The sequence below is a fragment of the Lissotriton helveticus genome, chromosome 6 (assembly GCF_964261635.1).
Source record: "Lissotriton helveticus chromosome 6, aLisHel1.1, whole genome shotgun sequence".
Taxonomy (NCBI): Eukaryota; Metazoa; Chordata; class Amphibia; order Caudata; family Salamandridae; genus Lissotriton; species Lissotriton helveticus.
In genome coordinates, this window is record NC_136067.1 from 461,211,894 (window position 1) to 461,235,390 (window position 23,497).

General features: G+C 43.1%; 1 protein-coding gene across 1 annotated transcript in view; it reads left to right on the top strand.

The window, feature by feature from the left end:
- MYOM2 (myomesin 2) overlaps positions 1 to 23,497 on the top strand; it is a 724,606-nt gene that overhangs the window by 40,682 nt on the left and 660,427 nt on the right. Inside the window, exon 2 of the mRNA XM_078647923.1 lies at positions 2,608 to 2,734. Within this exon, the coding sequence (XP_078504049.1) occupies positions 2,628 to 2,734 (107 nt within the window). The 5' untranslated portion in view covers positions 2,608 to 2,627. The remainder of the gene's footprint in view (positions 1 to 2,607; positions 2,735 to 23,497) is intronic.

Genomic DNA, 23,497 nt, shown 5'->3' on the forward strand with positions numbered 1-23,497 from the left:
CGTGATTAGTACGATACTCCATGGTGTGTTTATCACTGTGATAAGGGTTAATCTGCTGTGTGTTGGTGTGTGAATCACTGGTACATACCTTATTATCCACACTCTACACCGAAATGCCTTAAAACAAGAAAGTTTCTTTTCCACAATGACACCACCATCATTCTGTCAAGCACAATGGCACAAGAAAGCATGTTTCAGCTCCTTGACATGATATGCCAAGAGAAAATGGAAGCTGTATATGATGTCTCCCTACACATCCTTTTGCCTTTGTGATGCCGATTGAAGCATTGCTGTGGTGCTCCTCCCAAGTGGCTGCAACTAGCATCACATGCCAGGAACCCAGATGCCAACTCTTCCGATAGGATCATCGGACGCAAATGCTTCTGACACGGCTCCTATGCACACTGACCCTGCCAGTTATGGAGTTTGCGAGCTGCACACTAGGTTCAATACCCACTCATTACCACTGTAAAATCGACCAAGAAATGCTCAACAAATTTCTTTTCATGTAAGTTACTTATTTCTCCTTAGAAGATCAGACCTAAAACCAGCAGGGCTGAGATCCAACTGGCAACTGCCACTCTTTGCATCTCACCACAGGACATTTTACTTCCATTGTCCCCCCAATATTTCATGCCCAAGACCCAACACAGCTACCCTGCCAAAAACGGCAGTTATTTGGATAAAAGAAAGACCCTAGCACACCTGAAGGTGTCATGTTTCATCACAGGGTTCCTTCTCTCACTGGCAGAAGGTTTTACAACCAACTCCGGCTTCAGCCCTTAATAAAGGTCATCCTCCTACATCAATATATTTGGTCAATATGGTGTGGGATCAAATATATACCAAAGGGGAGAAAAATAAGTTAAAACTACCTATTAGTAGACAAGAGGCTTTAATTCTGTCACTAGTTGGTAAGGTTAATCTGGAGGGAAATATTTTACTCTGCTAGGAGACTAGGTTCACAGTTACATTCTCAATTAAATAGTTCCAACAATATGCTGAGCTATAGCAGTACGAAGTTAAATGCCACCATTAGGCTGGGTAACCCTGGGTGAAAACACTGCACACCTCCATTCTCCAATTTTGTAGCATACATACTGTAAAACAGTTTAGCTGTGGGAGTGGTTATATACACGACAATATTGTTTCCCTGATGACAGGAGGAAGGTTTAAATCTACCCCATCAAATTATAGTGAAACCTGAGTTAGGGTTTTTTTTTTACCTGGGTGAATTCTACTACACTTATCCCTCCTTCAATACTTGTATAGATGCAGTGGCTGACCATGTGGGCTTAATATTTGATGAGGAGGACATGGGTCAGAACATATTTTGTCCACACTCTGACTTCTTGACAGCAATCTAGCATGAACACTTGCACAAACAAAAGATTGGTACACACTTTGCAATCTGAAATGCAATCACATCAAAATTGCTTTACACCATTGTGGTAGAATAGTTACGAAAATATCGTGGGCATAATTTGATGGGCTAGAATACAGCATTGAGCGATCCCAAATGGTTAGTTCAAACATTCACCATCCCTTTGTTTGTTGCAGCTGAGCGTGACAAGTAGGCCTAGATTCGGGTTCTGTGCTCACTGTGCCATAGGATGCAAGCCACACCTTACTGACAAGGTCAACTAGAATGAAGCTGATCTGGGGTGGCTTGTAGACCCTTCTGGAAACGTCTTCACTGGACAACAAGTATAGGACTATTCACATTAGGAGAAGGAACAGTAGGGATTTTCATAAGGCAAGTCTTTCTCTAAAGTGGTTTTGCCATTGCTTGTTCTTATATGCTTCCACAAGTGTACTAGTGCCTTTAAGTGAATTCATGAATTAATTGATGCACTTAAATGAGAGGAAAATACCTCATTACAATTGGTTACATACTATGCTGGGGAAGTACTGGGGCATTCACAGGAGCATCCGACTTCATTCTCAGTAAGATCCTTTACTGTACGTTAGCTCAGGCCATGCTCTAATCACTTCAAGATTGGATTACACAAAGGTGCTCTATTTGGGCTTACCAGAGTTGCTCATTAACCATTTGCAGATTGCACAAAACGTAGCTTTGTGTATGTTTTTAAAAATTCTTCTACATGACCATATGTCTCAGCATCTCAATGCTTTCCACTGGTTGGCAATTAATAAAATGATTTTTTAAGACCTTGGTGTTTGCACACTGAGCCTTTTAAGTTTCTGGTCTGCCACACTATCATTCTCTTACGGCCTTATGCTCCTTGGACAGTTTACTTGTTGAGATCCATAAGATGAAAAGGATCAGAAAAGAGGGTAATTCCTTTTTCCTTTTTGAAAGCGCAAGCCTGGAATCGCTTCCCTGGTAAGGTGTGGATTGAAGAGGAATCTGCTTACCATAAATCTTTTAAGACTTGTCCTTTTAGATTGTGATGTTGTATCCTCATCTGTAATTGCCTTAATCCTCATGCAGAGACACTCTCAGGAGTGACTGTGCGAGTTATAAATTCAATAACTCATTCCTTCACTCAAATCCACCTCTTCTGTATATGCAGATTGAGCTTAATATAAAATACTTCTTTACTAAGAACCAATTAATGATTTCCAACTCTTTTTCAATTGCAGGCTGAAACAACTGAGAAGCCATGTCTGCCAAGGCACTGCCTTTCTACCAGAAGAAGCACAAGCACCTTGACCATACATATCGCAATATTGACACGAGATATGTTGTTCAGGAATATTCCGCCAAAAAGTAAGGCAAAAATTGTGAATTAGTTATCAAAACAATAATGAAGACTATCATCCAAATGCATGTCTTTCATCCTTGAACGGTCTGATTATGTTATGCTAAGATTTTGACATTTCCAGAGCATGTAAAGCCTTTATTAAGTCATAGTAGTTTATTCTTAATATGTTGAGTACAATGGCGGCTGGCCTGAAAGGAGGGTGGGGGACAAAAATAAAAGTAAAAAAGAGATACAAAATAATAATCCCACTTATCTTCCTGGCGCAACATCCTCCTCCTCGCTCGGGTCTTCTCCAGGCAGGCAGGCCCGCTCCATGAAACTTCAATTACGGACACTGGCACTGCTCCCATGCTGCATGAGATCAGCACCAGGATTGGAGGGTGCCGCCTCTCTTGCCAATCCAGAGGACACTGGAGCCCTATATGGCCCCTAACCCAGCTGTCTAAGACAGCTGGGTTTTAGAGGTTTAAAATGTGCATATCAGGCTGGCCCTGCCTATTACTGCTTTCTGCTGCTGCCTGACTGGCAGCAGCAGAAAGCCCCACCCCCCATCCTGACGCTTTGCTCGAGATGGGATTTTGAAAAATAAAAAGATGATAAATTAACTTTTATTACCATTTTATTTTTCCATCTCTGGGGGCAATTTTTTAGTGGGGTGACACGCATTTGCCTTAACTGAGGAGCCGTCCTTGGTTGTGCATAATGGATTAAGTAAAGGTTATTGATCATTGCTTTTTTTTCTTTTTGCCTATCTGAAATGTGCTTGTTGTTGATCATCGAGAGAATATAAATGCCAGCATTTGTAAAGCACACATCTTCCTCTGACTGAGGTGCCCCAGCACTGGGGGACGTCGGGAAGATTAAGTAAGCTATTGCCCAGAGTCACACGGTGCTGGGTTAACCTGCCACCAGAGCCAGGGATTGAACCGTGAACCCTGTGGTCCGGAGTTAGGCACCCTGGCTGCTGCGCCACACCTCTTCCATATAAGGATGACAGTGGCCTAGAAAGGTGCCAGCGCATACACAGTTTTTAGGAAGTCATTTGTGACAAATATACAATAAAGTGTGCTCGAAGAAACAGTTAACACTATGTCATCCCAATAGTGCAAAGCATATAAAAGAAATCTCCCAATATACAAAGAATATGCAATAAATGTCCAGAGCACCACCAATTGAATTGTACATAGTCTGTCAATTCGACAGGTCTATATTAGTAAAATGAACTCCAATGATTGTAAAATAAATACATTAGACCGATGAGTTAATTCTTTTTAATGAGTTATTTTATTTCTTGTACAGTTCGATGTGAACAACAGTTGACACACGTTTTGTCGTACTGGATGGCTTTTTCAAGGCTTTAATAAGTTGTCAATATACAGGTAGCTGGTCCACAGAGAATATGAAATACGAATCCTGATCATCATAGCCCCAAAGACCACAAGTATGAATAATCTTATCAAAAACAGGAGGAAGTCAGCAACGGTAATGTCCGTTTGTTTCAGTACGGACCCTGATAAGCCCAAGTCTTCGTATTATGGCTGCCCGATCTGAATCGACATGTACATTGACAACTTCATATCAGTTCAGTTCAATAACTTAATTCGGTAATAAATCAAAGATAACCATAAAAGTACAATAAAATCACATCACCACAATTTTAAGAAAGGAGATAAAATACCATAGGCCCATAACAATTTCATTCAAGTATTGATTTCCGTGAATTAAAAACATTTTTAAGAAAAGCCGAGACAGATGCGACAGTAAAAATGTCATCCAACATCCGGATAGCTAAAAAGGCAGGTCGACTCTGTCTAAGGTCCATGTACTTTAAAATTGGTACAATCCATCTTTTCCTTGGAATCGTATATAATTTGCAGAAAATCAATATATGAATGTCAGATTGATTAGACAAATCGTCGCATGGGCATTTGATTAGTTGATTTGACCAGTCATTCTTAGTAGGAAAACTTAATAGCCTAAAAAAGATATTAAATCTAAAACGTATCAATAAAAACCTTTCAAAGTCTCGCATCTGTAAAGTTGCGTATGGTTGCATATCATTCCTAGTCAGGATAAGTTGATGGGAAAACACAGATATTTTGGTGAACTCCATCTTATTTCTAACATCCTCTAGGTAGGTCATGCACAATTTCTTTAATATTTTCCTTGGGATATGCTGCTTTAGAGAGGGTTCTACAAAATAGTCCAAGTGACCTATTTTAATAATGAACGATTTTATATAATATAGCCATTTCATTTTATGGGCGTTATCAAGGCTTAGTGCATCCCCCAAAATGAAACGGTTAAGAGAACACTCCTCAGACGTCCACACCCTATGCCAACGGAGAATTGGTTGTACCTTAATAACATCCTCTAAATATGGTAATCCCAATTCTGCATGGCCATTGTGGGTGGACACACTATCTGGCACAGATAAAAGATGTCTCAAAAAGCTATTTTCAATTACCTGCAGCGATTTCACATTGGCATGACCCTAGATACCTGCACCATATATAGCAATTGCCACGCAAGTTGCTTTATAGATGCAAAACAGTTCTTTGATAGGTTTTCTACCCATTTTCCTACTAAAAGTTATCAAGGCTATAATGGACTTGGAGAACAACTGTCTCCTTGTATTTACAGCTTGCGTCCAAAGGCCGGATCGATCAAACAAAATGCCCAAATACAAAAAAGTGTTAGTAAAATCCAGGGGCTTAGATTCAATGAACTTAGTTTTCTTTATTCTTTCTAACCCTGAGCCACAATTCATACAGAATGTTTTCGTGCAATTGATTTTTAAATCCAATTTGGTAATAAAGTTAGTGAAGGACATTATCATTTTTTGCATTGCTTGTGGAGTCCTTGCCATCAATACCGCATCATCTGCATTTAATCATGTGGGTATTGAGCGATTTGATGCCAAGGGCATATCCCGACATTCATGCAGTAATGTGCTTTCTAAGTCGTTGATATAGATGGTGAGTAAAAAAGGGGCAAGGACACATCCTTGCCGGACTCCTCTAGCTATCCTGAACGCCTTAGTGCACTCACCATTTTTACCAAATCTTATTGAATCCTTAGCCCCCTTGTAGAGATTCCTAAGGAATAATATAATATTTTCCTTGACCCCCAAACGTTCCAGTATCTGCCATAACTTGCTATGGGTAACACAATCGAATGCGGATGACAAGTCCACAATAGTTAAAAACATCCGGCTACCTCTAGCTTTAGTATACTTCTCTAAGAGTATATGCAAGTTAAGGCCCTGATCAACTGTTTCAAGACTTTCCCTGAAGCCGTATTGGAGGTCACTAATTATGGCATGCTCATCAGCCCAGGTTTGTAACCTATTTCAAATAACTCTACCCAGGATCTTAATGGTCGAGTCTAATAAAGATATAGGGCGATAGCACGCGCAACTAGTTCTATCGCCCTTTTTAAAAATAGGTATAATAATAGACTCAAACCAAGTTGATATCAAACCATCAGAACAACTAGCATAGAATAATTTCGTCAGGAGTGGGGCCCATAAATCCATATTATTCTTAAAGAGGTCAACCGGTACCCGATCAGGGCCCGGCGCCTTGCCTCCCAAGCTGGCTTTTATACCCAATCACACTTCCTCAATAGTAATATTGAGTTCTATTTTATAGTAAGGGGGCATAATTCTTTACTCCTCTATGTGTTCACTGGGCAATGGCTCCTCCGAGGATGGTACACTATACAGCGTTTCAAAAAACCTGACCCATTCAGTCTCAGTGATGGCAATTTCTATCCTCGCCCTACAGTTAACACTAAAAAACATTGACAACTTCTTAACTGACCTAGTGGCAGAATCTCTATCATTTTCAAAGAATCCAACCAATGCGCCTCCTCTTCGAAAAGCACCACCAGCAACATGGAACACTTAGCCTTAAAACTCCTTATCACTGGCAACTATACCCTGAGCAGCACCCTAGTCTACTGCCCTTCTAGACCACATGCCAACTCTGGCAATACCATTGCAGACTACATCACCTCCCTGATTCTTGACTCCAGGCCCTTAATACTCCTTGGAAACCTAAGCTACGACCTAGAATAACTCACCAATGCCAACACAACCAACCTCCTCAAGGACTTGTCCATCCATGGGCTACCTCAGCTACTGGATGCCCTACACACACCACTGGAAACCTACTGGAATCTGTCTTTACCAGCTTCTGCAACATCACAGCAGACAAGCCCAGACTTATCACTTTGTCCGACTACAACATCATCAAATTCAGCATATCCATCTCACACAACCGCAGAAATTCCATCATCAAATCTTCAAGACTGGACTGGAACAAAATTTCTGACGCATCCTGGTCTTCCGACCTCCTATACCACCGGCCTCAATACAACAACAATCACCAAGAATTCATCTCCACTGCCTGCACAGATACCTCTCCAAGTCAAAAAACCCAACAAAACCAGAATGCAAGCAAGCTGTCACACATAAAAGCTCAGGCTCACCAAACTTCACTAGCAAGCAGCTTGATGGCAGATGGAGACAAAGTAATGATGACACTGACAAGAGCACCTACAAATCCACCCTCAGCAACAACCATCAGCAAATCAGAGTCAGCAAATTCCCCATGCTCACCAAGAGCATCGAAAACATCGCCAACCGTGCCAAGGAAATCTTTGTCGTAGTGAAAGACTTCAGCTCTCTGGCAGCATAAACTTCACCAGCGTAACCACCTCTCGGGACCTCTGGAAAAAGCTGTCCCTATGCATCAGCAACAAGATCTGCAGCATCTATGAAAACTATGAGACCCAACCAGACCCTTTCACCCTTGCCACCCTCCTGCCCATTTCTGTCAACAACCAGAGGACTACCCAGACTACCTGGCCTACTATCACTTCTCAAGAAACCACAAGCACCAAGCAGTACATACAGTCTTGAGCACCCAGACCCTTTTTTTATCAAAGGACTGGACCCCATCTCGGCAGCCCTCACTCCAATCCTGACTGACTCAGTCATCACAGCCACCTACCTTGATGCCTGGAAAAACACCACAGTATTCCTTCCTTTTTATCCAATGACTGCATGAAGCCGACATCTAGGGCCATGCATTTTTCTGGATTTGCTCCTGCCTGACAGACCTCACCCACTCGAGCAACCTGGCCCCTTTCGCCTTGCATGCCGTCTATGTCATTTATGGAGATCCACAAGTATCCTCACTTAGTCCCACTTTTTCTACGCCTATATGACCACACTTGCCAGCATCATCCTTGTCCATGGAATATACATCATATCCTATGCTGATGACACCCAGCTCATACTCTCCCTTCCTGACGAAACACCAACACCGGGACCAATTTCGCCACCAGTACGACCGAAGTCAGATGGATGAAAACAAACTGTCTCAAGCTCAACTCATATAAGAGGGAAGTACTAGTCTTTGACTCCTCGCTCCCGGACTCCCCCTTGTGGCCTGACAAATTCAGACCCATACTCCTCCCATCAACCCACACAGAGAACATTGGAATAGTAAGTGACAACCAATTTACCATGGCCTACCAAGTGAATACAGTCTCTGTCTTTTGCTTCCCCAAATTCTGGATGCACATGAAGAACTTCAAATGGCTCCCCACCAACACTCACAGAACCTTCACCCAAGCCCTCATCACTAGCAAGCTGGACTAGTGTAATATACTTCATCCTAGAATCAACACTTAACTGACCATTTGACTCCAGACCATACATAACAGATCGGACTAGCTAATCCTGAACTTTCCTCCCCACACTCACATCACCCCACACCTCAAAGAGCTCAACTGGCTCCCAATCCACAAATGAGTAACCTTCAAATTCCTCACACATAGACATACACAGTTTTAATCTACAGTCACCACATGTACATCAACAACCACGTAAACTTTCACAAACCTACCAGACACCTCTGCTTAGCAGGGCTTCTATTTCCACCCCACCCCCATATGCAGAGCCAGATCTGTTGGTTGTGCCTTCTTGTATGTCAGTCCAAAAGCCTGGACCCTGTACATCAGAGCCTCCTCCTTGGTTCTTGAATTCTGAAAGAAACTGAAAACCTGCCTCTTTACTTAGCCCCGACTGTAGCTAAGCGCATACCGCTCCAGCATCAGTGCCATATTAACCTCCATGGTAAGATGTGCACTAGACAAATATACATAACATGGCATGAAATTACATGAACTCTTATTCTCTTGACAATTATTCTCCCCCAACCACAGAAAAAACCAGGAGATTTTCTCTCTGCCGCTGAAGAGCACAGGCAATGCTCTGGATTTTGGTTGAGAAGAAACCAGACTGACAGGCGTTGCCCTCTGTGAGTAGCAAGGGAGAAATACTTGAGTGAGATCAATGTTTCAGGGAGTGGAGAAAACAGATTTTGGTAAAGGCAAATAGGACTCAGGTAAGAGATGCAAATACTTGTGACTGCATCCTTATCCCGTAGGAGCCATGACGCACACATCCATTCCAAAACAAGTAGCATTCGTCTCACTCAATAATTTTCTCTTACCTGTCCACTCTTGCAATTGTTATGTGACTCCCTGGTTTTTATATTTCCTTCTCCTTTAGGATCCTCCCTCCCTCCCACCCAGCCCCTGTCCTTTCCTTATTTCACGAACCTGCTACCCTCCACAGCAACCAAGAACCTGGCAATCAACCTTATCCTTCATTCTTTTCTTACAGATCCTCTTCATGATGCATGGGTCTTTTACCAGTGGATTTTTGGATTATTCAATGGCAGAGAGCTTAAGCCCACATATGCATAAAGAGAGAGAGAGTAGATACAATAGTGTCAGGTAGTGTTTATGAAGAGCCCATTAGTTGCAGGGAATGACAATATAATGGTTGTGAATTAAAATAAAAGGAAAAGCAAAAAAATATTATAGGCAGTGTTGCTAGGCTCCAACAAAATAGGGTGACTAAGGCTAAGAAGTACGGAACAAAATTAAAGCAAATGGAAAAAGGCTAAGAAGAGTCCATGTTCTATTGTAATGGGAAGGAGTTGTTAAAATTGATAACAGGAATGGAATGAATGCGCCAATAATTTTTCTAAGATTTAGTGATCCTAATTACAAGAAAAAGGTGGAAATTAAGGTGATGCATAAAGACAAAACTGAAATGGCAGACATGGTGTTAGGTATCCTATTTTACATAATACTGCTTCTATGCATCAAGTGAAAAGAATCTTCTGGATATCTTTCATGATCATGTAAGTCGCACATGGGATCATTCAGGTCTTTTCAAGAAAGGCCAACTGGGTGCATAGCAGGAAATTGTGATAATTTTCGGTCTACAATTCGAAATTCATAGACCTAAAACTAGCTTTGTTAAATATTTGCAAACCATTGATTTTTTAATCAGATATATGCGGCTGGTGACCTGGGTAGATTTTAACAGGATAATGGACTACAATTGAGCTATTTTTTTCTGGAATCTGTTTTGTGATCAGAGACTACCAAGTTGTTAAACACAATAATGTAAGGGGGATACTGCTTTTGTTACAGACTACTACATATTCCTCTTCAATTTACATCTATGTTTATATTTGTCTGGTTCACAAAGTGAGGACATTTTACAAACATGGACCCATAATAACAGTTACAGATCAAGGAGAGGGTGAATTCAGAAAGTATATCGAGTTTTCCTACACAATATAAGCACCATTTTTTAATGCTCTTAATTATTCAAACTATGAATTATTAACAATAAACGTACTAATAAGAGACATTGCTGGTTCAAGCTGGAAAGTGATGGGAATGTTCACTATTCCACATCTGCTATTTGGGTGAGACCCTTGTTGGTCCTGAAGACCACATCTGGGGGATCCAAACATCGTTTCCATCAAGGACACAGGTATACCTTGGCGGTGAGCTGCCACAGATGCTGGGGACTGAATGTCCCATAATCTCCTCGTGATAACACCTGAGGCAATTAGCGCTATTTAATCGCTCTGCAGTCTCACTCAACGAGGCTGCACTCGCCGCTCTATATCTGCTATTGGAGTGAAACCCCTGTTGTTCATGGCTCCCACTGCTGGGGGATCCAAACAATATTTCCATCAAAGACACAGACATACTGCTGCTGTGGGCGCTGCCACTGGGGACTGCATTTCCCAAAAATCCCTTGTGATAACACTTGAGGCTAATCAGCGCTATTTAAGCATGCTGCAGGCCTGCTGTATTGACTACACAATACTACCGAAATTTGTACCTAGTGGAATACAGACACATTGTGCCTCCTAATCGTAGTACAGTACATTCTACATTCTAAATATTGGCAAACAAAAGGCATCAGATCCAGCACAGGGTATTGCCAAACACCCAAAGAGCGCAACGAAATCAGATAATTGTACAGTCAAGGATATTGAGCTTTTAATTGAGGAAGTAGAGTCTCTCATTAGCTCAGATACATCACCTCAAGCTGAACCTAGAGTAGACTTGAACCACACAAATGTTTTTGCTCCCAGTGATAACTTGGGCACTACTCCCAAGCAAAACTCCACTCAGGATCTAAAAGCAACTGCTAGATTAGCTCACAACTGCAAGCAGGATGCCCTGAACATAACAAGTAATTTTAAAGGCCATCCTAGGAAAACACAAGCTAAGGACACATCCACAAATTAAGATCTATTTGTTTTATTTGTTTAGTATTTGGTCCTGTGTAGAAATTGATTACTCCCTTTTGTTGAATAGACATATCTCCCCACAGCATCCGCCATGTGTAGGGCCTCATGTAACAAAAAACACAATGCATATTGCCTCAGGCGATCAAGCTCATCGAGTACAACAAATTGTAGGATGTAGTAATGAGGTGGGGGGCTCAAAACTATGGTATCACACCTCTGTACCCTGCTAAATCAATTAACTATTTACAAAAACATTAACATTGGTAAAGACACGAGCACCACATATATCTCAGAGAACTCGTCCTCGAGCAGGGATCCTAAACCAGTGGAGTCTGGTAAATATATCCCTTCAAAAGTTATAGGCATGTGTCTAAACCATATGAGATAACACAAAGAAATGGGGAACGGGGCATTACCAAGATGACTGAGCCAGTATGTTCTATACTCCCTATGTAGCCCTACGTGAACCCAGGGAGGACAGCAGTCGCAATTTGCGTCCCCTAGCACCTTTGACAAACATCACTCCTAAGTTGGGCTTTCCAGCCTCCCACCGCAGATGCTCAATTTTTATCACAAATGTACCCAAACTCAAGCAAACTCAAGACCAAGAAGGGGAGGACATGTTAATAAATAAACCCATACTCTGGGTTTGGAAGGTGAGAGGTTGTCGCTCGCTCATAAGTGAGGACATTGTGGGAGCCATTAGGCAGCTGCAAATTGGCACGAACCTTAATATCATCGAGCTGATCCTTCCTAGCAGAGAGCTAGTAGATAACCTAGTTGCGTTTGACATGCGGACATCTTCTCAGTTTGTTACAAACATTTGTTTCAAATATAAGAACCATGAGCACAATAACCCAGAAGATTGGCGCACTCCTTACAAATTGTTTCTGTGCAATTACACGCCAATCAGCTTGATTGATTGTGTTCAGAAAGTCTCTGCATGTCTCCTTTTGGGCAGTATCCAGGATTGGATCAATGATAATGATGTCTTGTCACCTTAACAAGCTGGATTCTGGATGAAAATAAGTACCACATGCCATGTTTTCTGGTTCCTGCTCCTGTATTGGAGGATGGAGGATATCAGCAGAGGCAGCTTATTGACCCAAAACACTATGGGAGGTGCTATCTTGCTTTGCAGATTCTGCAATGCCGTGGACTCAAGATCAACTCTGCAAAGACCAAGTTTATGATTTTTAAGAAACGTAAATCATTTAAAGGTAGATTAGAGCTGGGTGGGACACTACTAGAAAGGGTAGATGTTTTCACCAACTTGGACATAACTTTATCTTCGACCCTCATATGGAAATCCCAAGTGGACCTAATGACCCTAAAAAATAAACAGATTGCTGGTGCCATAATCAAAGAACATAGCTCCTTCTATTGCAAACCCATTGTACCAGCCTCACAAATCTATGATGCCAAAGCAGAAAGTTCTGTGTTTTATGGCTCCGAACTGTGTGATTTTGCTAACATATCTTCCTTCACAAGTTCTGAGAAGAAGTTCCTGAGAAGTCTATCTGACCTGGCATCGCACTAGCCCCATTAATGCTGGACCTAGGTAGGAATTCATTAGCTGACAAAGCTAGATGTCGCCCCTTGTTGTTTTAAAGAAGGCTCTGGGCCCAACCAGAATTGGCACAGTACAGATTGGCCTTAAAAGACGTGATTGAGACTGACACATTCAAGAACATTTCCTGGCTCCACCAAATTAAAAAGATTTTAAAAGCCCTTAATGCTTTGAAAATGAATACCAAAAAGACAAAAATAATGATTATAGGTGGTAAAAAGCAGATAAGAAAGAATGGAACATTAATGGGTTACTTATTGAAACTGTAAAATTTTATAAATATTTAGGAATAACATTTGATGATAATGTCATTTAAACAGCACTTTACTAATCTCAAAGCAAAGGCAACAGCATTGTCTTTTGCTTTTAGAAAGTTGAGGGATAAGTTGTCAAGTCCAAACCATGAGCATCTACTGAAGGTCATGAATGCAAAGTTGATTCCATCTTTGACTTATGGTTCAATGATTTTTCGTGGTAAAGACGCAAAAATTCTTGATGACCTGCAAATAAATGTTTTTCAATCAGTTTTTAGGATTCCGAAGCACATAGGACATGCTAATGTTAGATTTGAATTTGGTCTGAAGAGGCAATCTCTGGTACGGCAATCTGCCTTTTTTAAAATGCTATACTCATTATATCGCTCAGAACAAGATACCCTTGCCAACCAATTTTGGCAGGAGATAACAAGGTATGAGCATTCTTGTAGCTGGAGATCCTTTTTAAACGAGAGTTTAAACAATTTTAATTGTCCAACATTTGAAGAAGAGGGGAGGAGAAAAATATGTTTATAAACAAACATTAAATAGATCAGCCAACCTATTATGGATTATTTTAGATAAAGATGAGCTTAGAATAAAGTACCATTCTTGGTCAATTACTAACTCATTCATTAAATTAGAACCCCAATTATATTTGTTGACCCACCTAAAATCATTTTTACGGGAAAAATGTATGTTACTGTGGTTTGGGAGATACCCCACTGAGGACGGAATACCCAAATGGGAAAAAAATTGGTCCTCTAACCATTGTAGGTTATGTGGTTCCCATGATGAAACTTTAATACACATTGTGACTACATGCCCCCATTTGTTAGAAGAGCGGAAGACACTTTTAAGACCTATTTTTAACGAACTGGCTGTAAGAACATGTCGACATGCCATCATTACTTGTCTTACTGGGTCAACGCTTCGTCTGATCTCCCAATTTGTAAAGTTTATCTTTATAGCCGAAACAAAACTATTAGCCAAAACCGACTCTAAATGTTAGTTCGGTAATACGTTGTTCATGAAAATGGTGATGAAAATGAAAAACTTGTTTTAAATATTTTTAATAAGTCATGCCCAAATTCTATATTATAACTGTTACAGGATTTACTGATTTTTATTTTTTTGAAAAACTGTTTTTATTAAGGTTATTGCAGTGGTATCAAACTTGGCCATAGAAACAGTACACAATTCACATTCTGTTAAGGACTTTACATACATATTCTCACATCAATGTTTTCTTCATGTTCCTATAAACTCCTACCCTGTGTCAGTGCCTAACCTTAATGACATCTTCCCAGTAGGCCTAGTCTGTCTCCTCATCTGAGCTATCGTCATCCGATTCCGGCAGTGGATCACATATGTCCCCTCTGAAAGTGTTCCATGCTGCCCAGATCTTATTCCATTTCCGCGGACATTTTCTTGTAGTATATACTGCACGCTCGATTACCATCGTTAGATCCATGTTTCTGCACCAAGTAGATAGCGTTGGTACCTCTGCCGCACCCCACTTCTGTGCAATGTCTCTTTTAGCAATTATTAGACCTAAAGTGGACCATATCAACCCATAACGTGTAAGGTCGTTAGGTCCCCATATGTTTAGTAAACAACGTTTTGGGTCTGGTAGTAGAGATGTGTCTGTCGTTTGAGAGATAGTGCGGAGTACCTGTTTCCAGTAGCTTGCTATCATTGGGTAGTCCCACAATGTATGGAAGAATGTACCTTCGTGTCCGCAGCCCCTCAGGCAAAATGGGTGTGGTGCTCTCTGTATTTTATGTAGTGTAGTTCTAGTATAGTATATTCTATGTAAAATTTAAGTTGCACTAATCTTAGTCTGGTAGAGATGCCCACTTCTTTGGGTGATGCTAGGGCCTCTCTCCATTGATGGTCATCTATGTCTCCTATTTCTGCAGTTCATCTCTCTTTCAGTGTTCCCATGGGGTCTGGCAAATTGTTAAGCAGTTTTCGATATGAGAAAGAGGTGGCACTCTGTGGCATATGGTTCGTCAGTAGATGGTCCTCTAACGGGGAGGCTTCAGGGAGCTCTGTATTTAGCGAAAGTGTCTGTAGCAGCGCATGTCTAATTTGCATGTACCTAAATTTTTCGTTTGGGCCTAGGTTATATTGCTGTTGCAACTGTGAGAACGGTATCACCGTTCCTTTCTCCCATAAGTCACCCACTGTGGATATACCTATGTTATCCCATTGTGCAAAGCCCTTACTCTGCCGCAGATTTCCCAGCGCTTTGGTGTCCCAGAGAGGGGTTAGTTTCGTGATCACCCCTTTCCAGCCCAATTTGGCCTGTGCCGCATACCAGATCAACGTTGTGTGTTTAGTAGGCCCTACCAGTTTCGAGAGCATGCTTCTATTATAGAGTGCAGCTAGCATGTTATTTGTTCCTAGTTGCGCCCTGTCTGCGCTATATGCTGGGTTGTCGTGAGGTGTGTGTATCCAATGATTAATGAATTTGAGTTGCGCGGCCCAGTAGTAGAGTTGGAGGTTTGGGAGTGCTATCCCTCCGTCGTACCAGCTATTGTTAATTTTCGCCTGTGCTATGCGAGATGTGCCGTTGCCCTATAGCAGTGTTGATACCTGTGTCGCCACCTGCCGAAAGTAACGGACTGGGATTCTGTCGGGCGTGTTTTCAAGGGCGTATAGGAACCTAGGGAGGGCCTTCATCTTGTACAGCGCTGCCCTACCAGGGAGCGCAAGTGGTAGTCTGGCCCAATGTGCCACGTCCCGTTTAAGCCGCTCTAGTGGGGGAGCTAAGTTCTTGGATAAGAAGTCTGTTGTGGATTTGGTGATATGAATTCCCAAGTACTTGAACGAGTCTTCCGTCACCATCAGTGGACACGCTGTCGGAAGTAGCGGTGCAGGACCCTTTAACACGTATAGCACCGATTTAGACCAGTTTATTTCGTAACCTGAGAGGCGCCCAAGGGCATCACATATATTCAATAATTCAGGTATTCCGTCCTCTGGTTCCGTGAGATAGATCAGCATGTCGTCCGCGTAAAGCGAAACACGATCTTCCCACCCGTCTTTCATTGTGATCCCTTTCAGTAACGGGGTTTGCCTAAGTAATGTTGCTAGAGGTTCCAACGCGACTGCGAATAGCAGAGGCGACAGGGGGCAACCTTGACGTGTACCCCGTGCCAGGTCTATCTCGTCTGATATGTGGCCGTTGGCTGTTACTCGTGCAGCCGGATTTGTGTATAGGAGTCTCGCCCAAGCGCAGAACTTAGGGCCGAAGCCCATATGTGCCCGTACTTCGAATAGGTACCTCAACTCCACCATGGCAAACGCCATGTTTGCGTCCAGAGACAATGTCGCTGCCGATCTTGTCAGTTCTGAGGCCTGTGCTATCACTCCCTGGACTCGTCTGAGATTCAGAGTTGTGTTTCTGTGAGGCATGAACCCGGATTGGTCCGGGTGTATCAATTGTGGTAGATGGTTTAGCATTCTATTTGCTAATAACTTCGCGAGGATTTTACCCTCTGCGTTGAGTAACGAGATCGGACGATACGACGAGGCCTCTGTTTGTGGTTTACCAGGCTTCGGAATCGCCACGATTGTCGCGGTCCTTTGGTCCGGTGGTAGCTCAGCTTTTTCTAGACATGCTTCATAAATTGCCGAGAGATGTGGGGCTAGTGTTTCCGCCATTAGTTTGTACCATTCAACCGGTATCCCGTTTGGGCCCAGTGCCTTTCCGGATTTCACCGAATGTATTGCGGTTTGGATTTCTGCGAGTGTCAAGTCTGCTTCTAAGTCTGAAGTCGCTTCCGATGGGAGGGAGGTCGACTCAATGTGGCCTAGGGCTTCCCGTATCGCAACCTCTGTTGGGGCTGTCGTGGGGGTGTATACCTCCCTAAAGTGTTCTGCTAAGATGCTGACTATGTCTCAGGGATGTGATGTTAGTGTGCCATCTCTCGTACGCAGTTGTTGTATTCCCCTTACTCCGTCCCCTTTCCTATCTAACCATGCCAACATTTTACCAGCCTTGTCGCCCAGGTCATACACCCTATCTCTCGTCGCCATAATGTGTCCAGCCGTCTGAATTCGTAGTTGATCTAGATATTGTTGTTGGCTTAGTTTTAGGGTGTGTGCCGTTTCTTGGGTCGGATTTGCCGAATGAGCCGTTTCTGCTGCTGTTAGCGCTGTTTCCAGCTCTGTCAATTCTTTTTGTTGATCTCTTTTATATCTTGTGATCGATGCTATGCCTGTCCCCTAAATACCGTTTGATATGCCTCCCATAATGTTATAGCTGGGTCGACTGATGCCGGGTTTTCCGCAAAGTAAAGTTCGGTTGCTTTGCGGAGTGTTTTCTTAATCTTTGGGATCGCCAGGTATCCTGGGTATATAGGATATATGCGTCTGCAAGATTTAACTCGGCATGCGAGTGTACGTAGCATTGGGGAGTGGTCAGATATGCCTCTAGGTTTTATGTCAACTGTTTCAATGTTTTGGAGGCCAGCGTCCAACATAAAAAAATAATCTATACGAGAGAGGCTGTTATGTACTGCAGAGTGATATGTATATTGATGCGTCTCCGGGTGCGTGTGTCTCCATACATCTATGTGGCCCATTGCCTCAGTAAAGCCACGGAATCGTGAGGGCCCAGGTGCATGTGTTCGTGCCGGGAGTCTATCTATCGTTGCATCTATTGTGGCGTTGAAGTCCCCTCCTATAATGAGGTCTCCCACCGGGAGTGCTAATAAGAATTCTCCGAGCGCCGGTAGAGCCTCAGTGTGAAGTGCCGGTGGTATGTAGACTGAAACCACGTTCAGAAGCCTACCCTCCCATTGACCCTGAATCGCAGCAAAGCGTCCCTGGTCATCTGTTTTGGTCTGTATGGTAATGAACGTGGAAGATTTTTTAACCAGTATGCCTGTGCCTCTAGATCCGGTGGAGAACTGAGAGTGTGCTGCCATTTTATATCCCCACCTATCCATTGCTTTACATGCTGACCCTGTGTGGTGAGTTTTCTGTAAGAGTACAAGTGTTGGACCAAGACGCTTAAGAGCCTGCAGTACCAGACCTCTTTTTATCTTGTCTCCCAGTCCCCTCACGTTCCAAGTTACAATTTTAAGGGGAGCGGGCGATGCCTCTTGTGTTGTTACAACTGGAATATTGTTTCGTGCGTTAGGAGCCATATATGTGTGTTGTCTTGGTGTAGTCAAATAGGGTCTGAGCATAATCTACATGTGTGTCGTGTCCCAACATCTTATGTATGTAAACGTAACTTTTGTTATTCTTAGTGTATACTGTAGTTAGTGCCTTACCTACTGAATGTCGTGTGTTTATATCTTCATTGCCTTGAACAGTTATGAACAAAAAACCGAACCAGTTAACTTTCCTTACCCAATGCCACCCCATCCCCCCTGCCTCCCTGCTACGCGGTTCAATAACTTCCCGCCACCCCAACTTAGCAGAGCGCTCTTCTACGTATAGGTCCATTGCTTGCTTGCCCTCCATTTCCGGAATTCCAAGTATACGCACATTATTGCGTCATGCGCGTCCTTCTTGATCAGTTTGTCTATAAGTATTTTATGTTCCTTTTTGAGTATGGCGACTTCAGTTTGGAGTTCCGCCGTATCCACCACCAGCGATTTTGCCACCACTTGCACCTCTTTTACTCTGTCTGCCATTTTGTGGAGGTCCACCCGAAGGAGGGAGACATCCGTGGATATTGAGCCAACCGTATTTTGAACATTTGTCAATGCTGCCATGATGTCTTCCATGGTTATCTTCTTCGCCCCTTCTGTGTCCTGGGTTTTGCCCGTGGAAGTGCATCCTTCCGGCTGCGTCGTTGAGTTTTTGTCGAAGGCGAACTTATCCAGTTTAGTTTGGGCTGCCATGTTTCTACACCCTATGTATCGCCGATTGTGATTCTTGCAATAAAGCAGTAGTGTCCCTTGGTGTGTCGTCTCAGAGGGTGCAGTGGCTCAGTGAATGCGTCCCACTGTGGAGAGGACGGCCTCTCAAGTATTCCGGTGCGATATTGCGTAGTTGGTTACTGCAGGCGCTTAAGATTCGTGTGGATTTGAGCTTGTCCGTTAGTCCACAAACTTTCGCCTCGTGTTCTTGCTGCCAGTGCGCAGTCCATAGTCTTTTCACTCAGCTTTCTTGTAGGAATCGCTGCTAGATTGGGGTAAGGGCTACCCTCCAGATCCCAGGTCGGCAGATAGAATAGCGCGGGAGCTATCACGATGGATACCCAGCCGTCGAGCTGTGGGTTACAAGCTTGGTGTCTATTGAGCCTTATTCTGTACTCCTTGTGCAGTGCCAAAGAAGGGGAGATGGTTCGTTTAGCGCCGTGTCCCACCCTGGACTTTGCGTGAATTGGTGTGTGAATGCGTCGCAGCGTTCCTCTTTATGGTGTTCTTGAGCGTTTTGCGGATTAATTGAATATAAATTGTCCGTCTGGATCCGGGCAAGTTACCAGCGTGAGGGAGGATGGCACTCACCCTTCCGAGCTTCCGGGTCTCTGCGGTGCTGCTGGGTGTTTTCGCTATTGTGCATTTTAAAATCACTGTTTTCTGGGCCTCGGGGGATCTTTGTTGGAAGCACGTTGGGTTTTCGCTTTATTCCTGCCTCTTCCCTCGAGACTTAATGGGCAGGATGCAGGCACGCTCCTTCCGACCCGCCGGTCGGTGTTTGCGGTCAATTCGTGCCGTTTCCCGTCCTTCGGCGTGTGCCCCCGTCTGCAGGCCGAGCTGTCTGTGACTTGAATCGGTGTCACAACGCACTCCAGGTCCCGGCTCTGTTTGCTATGTAGGCCGCCTCGATGTCCGCGATGTTTTGGGTACTTGCTGGTGTCGGATTTTCTCCGGAGTTTCACCGGACTGTGCCGCCCGGCCGCAGGTGCAGGCTCAGGCTCTTGGGGGGTCTGTACGTGTCCGGATAAGTGATCGGATCGATTGTAGGCCTGTGTTCCCACCGGAGCTCCTGGGCTAAGCAGCCATCTTAGTCGGCTGTCAGCCACGCCCCCCAGGATTTACTGATTTTAAGACTAAAGACAAAGCGTTTAATAAAAATGTTATGATAGGGTTTGGAAATAGCCTTCTAGCAAATTTTCACAATTGCACCTTATTTATTGTTGTCCGCTATTAATGCTGCTAAGAAATTTTCATTTTAAATGTGTTCTTTGTTTATATACTGTGTTTCATCTCCGTTTGTAATGATTTTTTTAATCTATACTACTATAATAAAGGAAGAACTTTCAGCCTTTGAGGCGGGTAAACTCGGGAACCACAGAGCCAGTCCACACACCCGATACACCGTTGGAATCGTCAGGGTGTGTAGATGGTTATAGGCTATATAAATTTTAAAAAAAACGTTATTTAAAAAAATTACAGTAAAAAAGAAAGTAGTCCCTCCGAAGTAGCGCCGGCCGCAACGTGCGTGCTCACTTCAGGAGCGCGGGGAGGAGCGGTGTCCAGGAGCGCGGCGAGGAGCGGCGGACATGGCGCGGGGGAGGAGCGGTGACGTGAGGAGCAGCCGACAGGCCACCGGCGGTGCGAGCAGCGGACACAGCGGACAGGCCAGCGGACAGGCAGGAGGAGCGGTGGCTCAGGTAATGGGACCCATGTCGGGGCAGGTGGGGGTCGGGGCAGTCGGGGGTTGGGGCAGGCGGGGGTCAGGGCAGGCGGGGGACGGGCCGGGCGGGGGCCCGGGCTGCTGCACAATGTTGGGGCGGGCGGGGGTCGGGGAAGCCTGTTGCACCCGGACAAGGTCGGGATGGGCTGCTAGTCATCAAATAAAGCAATTACCTACCATCGGTCTGTGAAGTCTATCGTACACCCCATCATCTGCATCAAGCTTGACAGCAGTGATGCTAAAAACATTATTGGCTGTGGGTCAGACAATTGGAGGCACAAATGCCTGTTAATCAATCTTCAACAGGTAGATTCTTCGATTTAAAATGTAGCATTTTCCTAGAGGCTTATTGGGATGCCATCACTGCACCCCCGGACAAGACATTTTATTTCCAATTCAGGGTTGGCCCACTGCCCTGAAAACATTTAACAACAAATGGGCTCCAAATGGTGACATTTTGTGTCTGAATTGCAAATAATCACAAATTCGATTGGACACGTCTTTTTTGCCTGTCCGGGCTATATTGTTTCCCTCCAGAAATGGATTAAACCATTATGCAAACTGATGGGGACCCGTAGCAGTTGGTCTGCGCTTCGAATTCTTAGATCGGACCCAAAACTCACGTATTCATGTGCCATCGCAAAGTTTCTCGGGTGCACATGGGTCATTAGAGCTAGGTTTGCAATGTGTCTTAAACAAATGTTATTGCTGTTAACTACATCAATTGATTGTTCCATATCATGGACAGTGATGCATTGCATTGTTACATTTATTTTCCCATTAAGATGTGTTCTTCCCCTTCATTTATTTATCACATGCTTAAGTACATTTCCCGTTCTGACATGCTGGATACTAATATTTTCATATGTGTCCTTAAGTCACTAGGCATTTACTATGGGGCCATAGAAACTGACGGTTGTTTTTACCACGTTCTAAAGTAATTTCTTTGGCTCTCATACTAGAAACTATTTGTATTAGCATGTTGACCATATATTTTTTATTGCATATGTTTATTCTTTGTGTGATTTTATGACTAAATTGTCGAATAAAGCTTATTAAATCTGATGGGAACAAATAATTTGACTTGGGCCAAATGAAAGCTTAATAATACATTTTACTTTGTATGCTGTGCACCAATTCATTTAAAAGCAGCATAATTTCAGGCCCACTGATCAATTTATTGTATGGCTTTAAGAACAGCTGTAGTGCTATATAACAGAATTGTATGGATGTTCTTGAACTACACTGCAAGAGATATTCTTTGGTATGGATGGGAAGCATATTAACCTGCTAAACTAACTTTCTATTCATTTTCACCCACTGCTATTTAGAAGTGGTCTCATAAAGCTGCCAAAGGGACTAAGTACATACTACATATGGCAGACAATACTTTATAGGCATTGACCAAAACAAATACACCTGGCCTTTGTAAGCTGGTGCTATTGTACTTGTTTCGGATGTTTTATTGCGAGCATAGGATGCGCAAATAAAAAGAAGGAGCCATATACTTGCAATAAAAATGTTAAACTAAAAATGATAATCTTTACATATATAATTTTAATAAAAAACTATGAGTTATTCCTAGTAGGCAGGCGCACTTAGGATGTCGACACTATTCGTAGTTGTAATGCACATCACTGGAAAATATGGTTCTTACTGCTTAAAACAGAATGTACTCTTGGCCTCGAAGTACTGTGGGGTGATGCGTGGCTGGGGCGCGGTGGCGAAGCTCGGTTTCGGGTGGCCTATGGGCTTCAAACCAGGAGGCTAAAACCATCCCTGAATGGTGACGGCGTAGCAATGGACCCAGAATACTACCCGGGACACTCTATGGAAGGAGGGGGCTGCTACCCCACGAAGACCGTGGTGAGAGTGTGGAAGTTGACGACACAAAAGCTAGGATGGTGCTGTAAATTAACACTCGCTACCCCCCTGTGGGACTCGGACCTAAACTTAAGCACTTGAGTCTGCATGATTATAACTCATGTTCATGAGTTCATCCTGTACATGCTAGTTCTGATGTTATACGTGAAAACCCCCCTTTTAAAAATGTACACAATTATGCAGAAGGCTTTTTGTGCAGATTACACTCTACTAATTGCCATTTTAGTTTTTCAGTGAATCAAGCCCCTTTGGCTGTAATAAATTTAAAAATCGTAACCACACAATATGGGGGAATTAGAGCAGGCAACTAATTCAATTAAAGCAAACATCTCTGAGGCATGAAAGAGCTTTTCAATTAACATTTGGACAGAACGTAATTGTGAGCTAGATATCTGAGCACATTCGATTGAATTGAATAAACATCCCACTACTGCTGGACCTACATTCTCAAACGTTCAATACAAACTGCCACCGCTGATCACGTGACCGTACCATATTTTCTGCACTATGAATATGGACAATTCTGCAAAAATTATTGACATGATTGTATTTAATATTCCTTGATATGAATGTGCAAGAAGATTGCTCAGCACTGAATGTATAAACTGAATTTTTCATATAATTGCTCACTTTACTCACAAATGCAGTCATAGTGAAAACCTTTCAAATACATGGTCCCTCTAGCATTTTAACAATAACACATAAATGTTCTGTTACAAATAGTTTTCTTCGCTCGTACTCCGTCACTATTGCTCTTGTTAAAGGAGAAAGTAATTAACATATTTATGCCACTCACAAGTTATTTAGTTA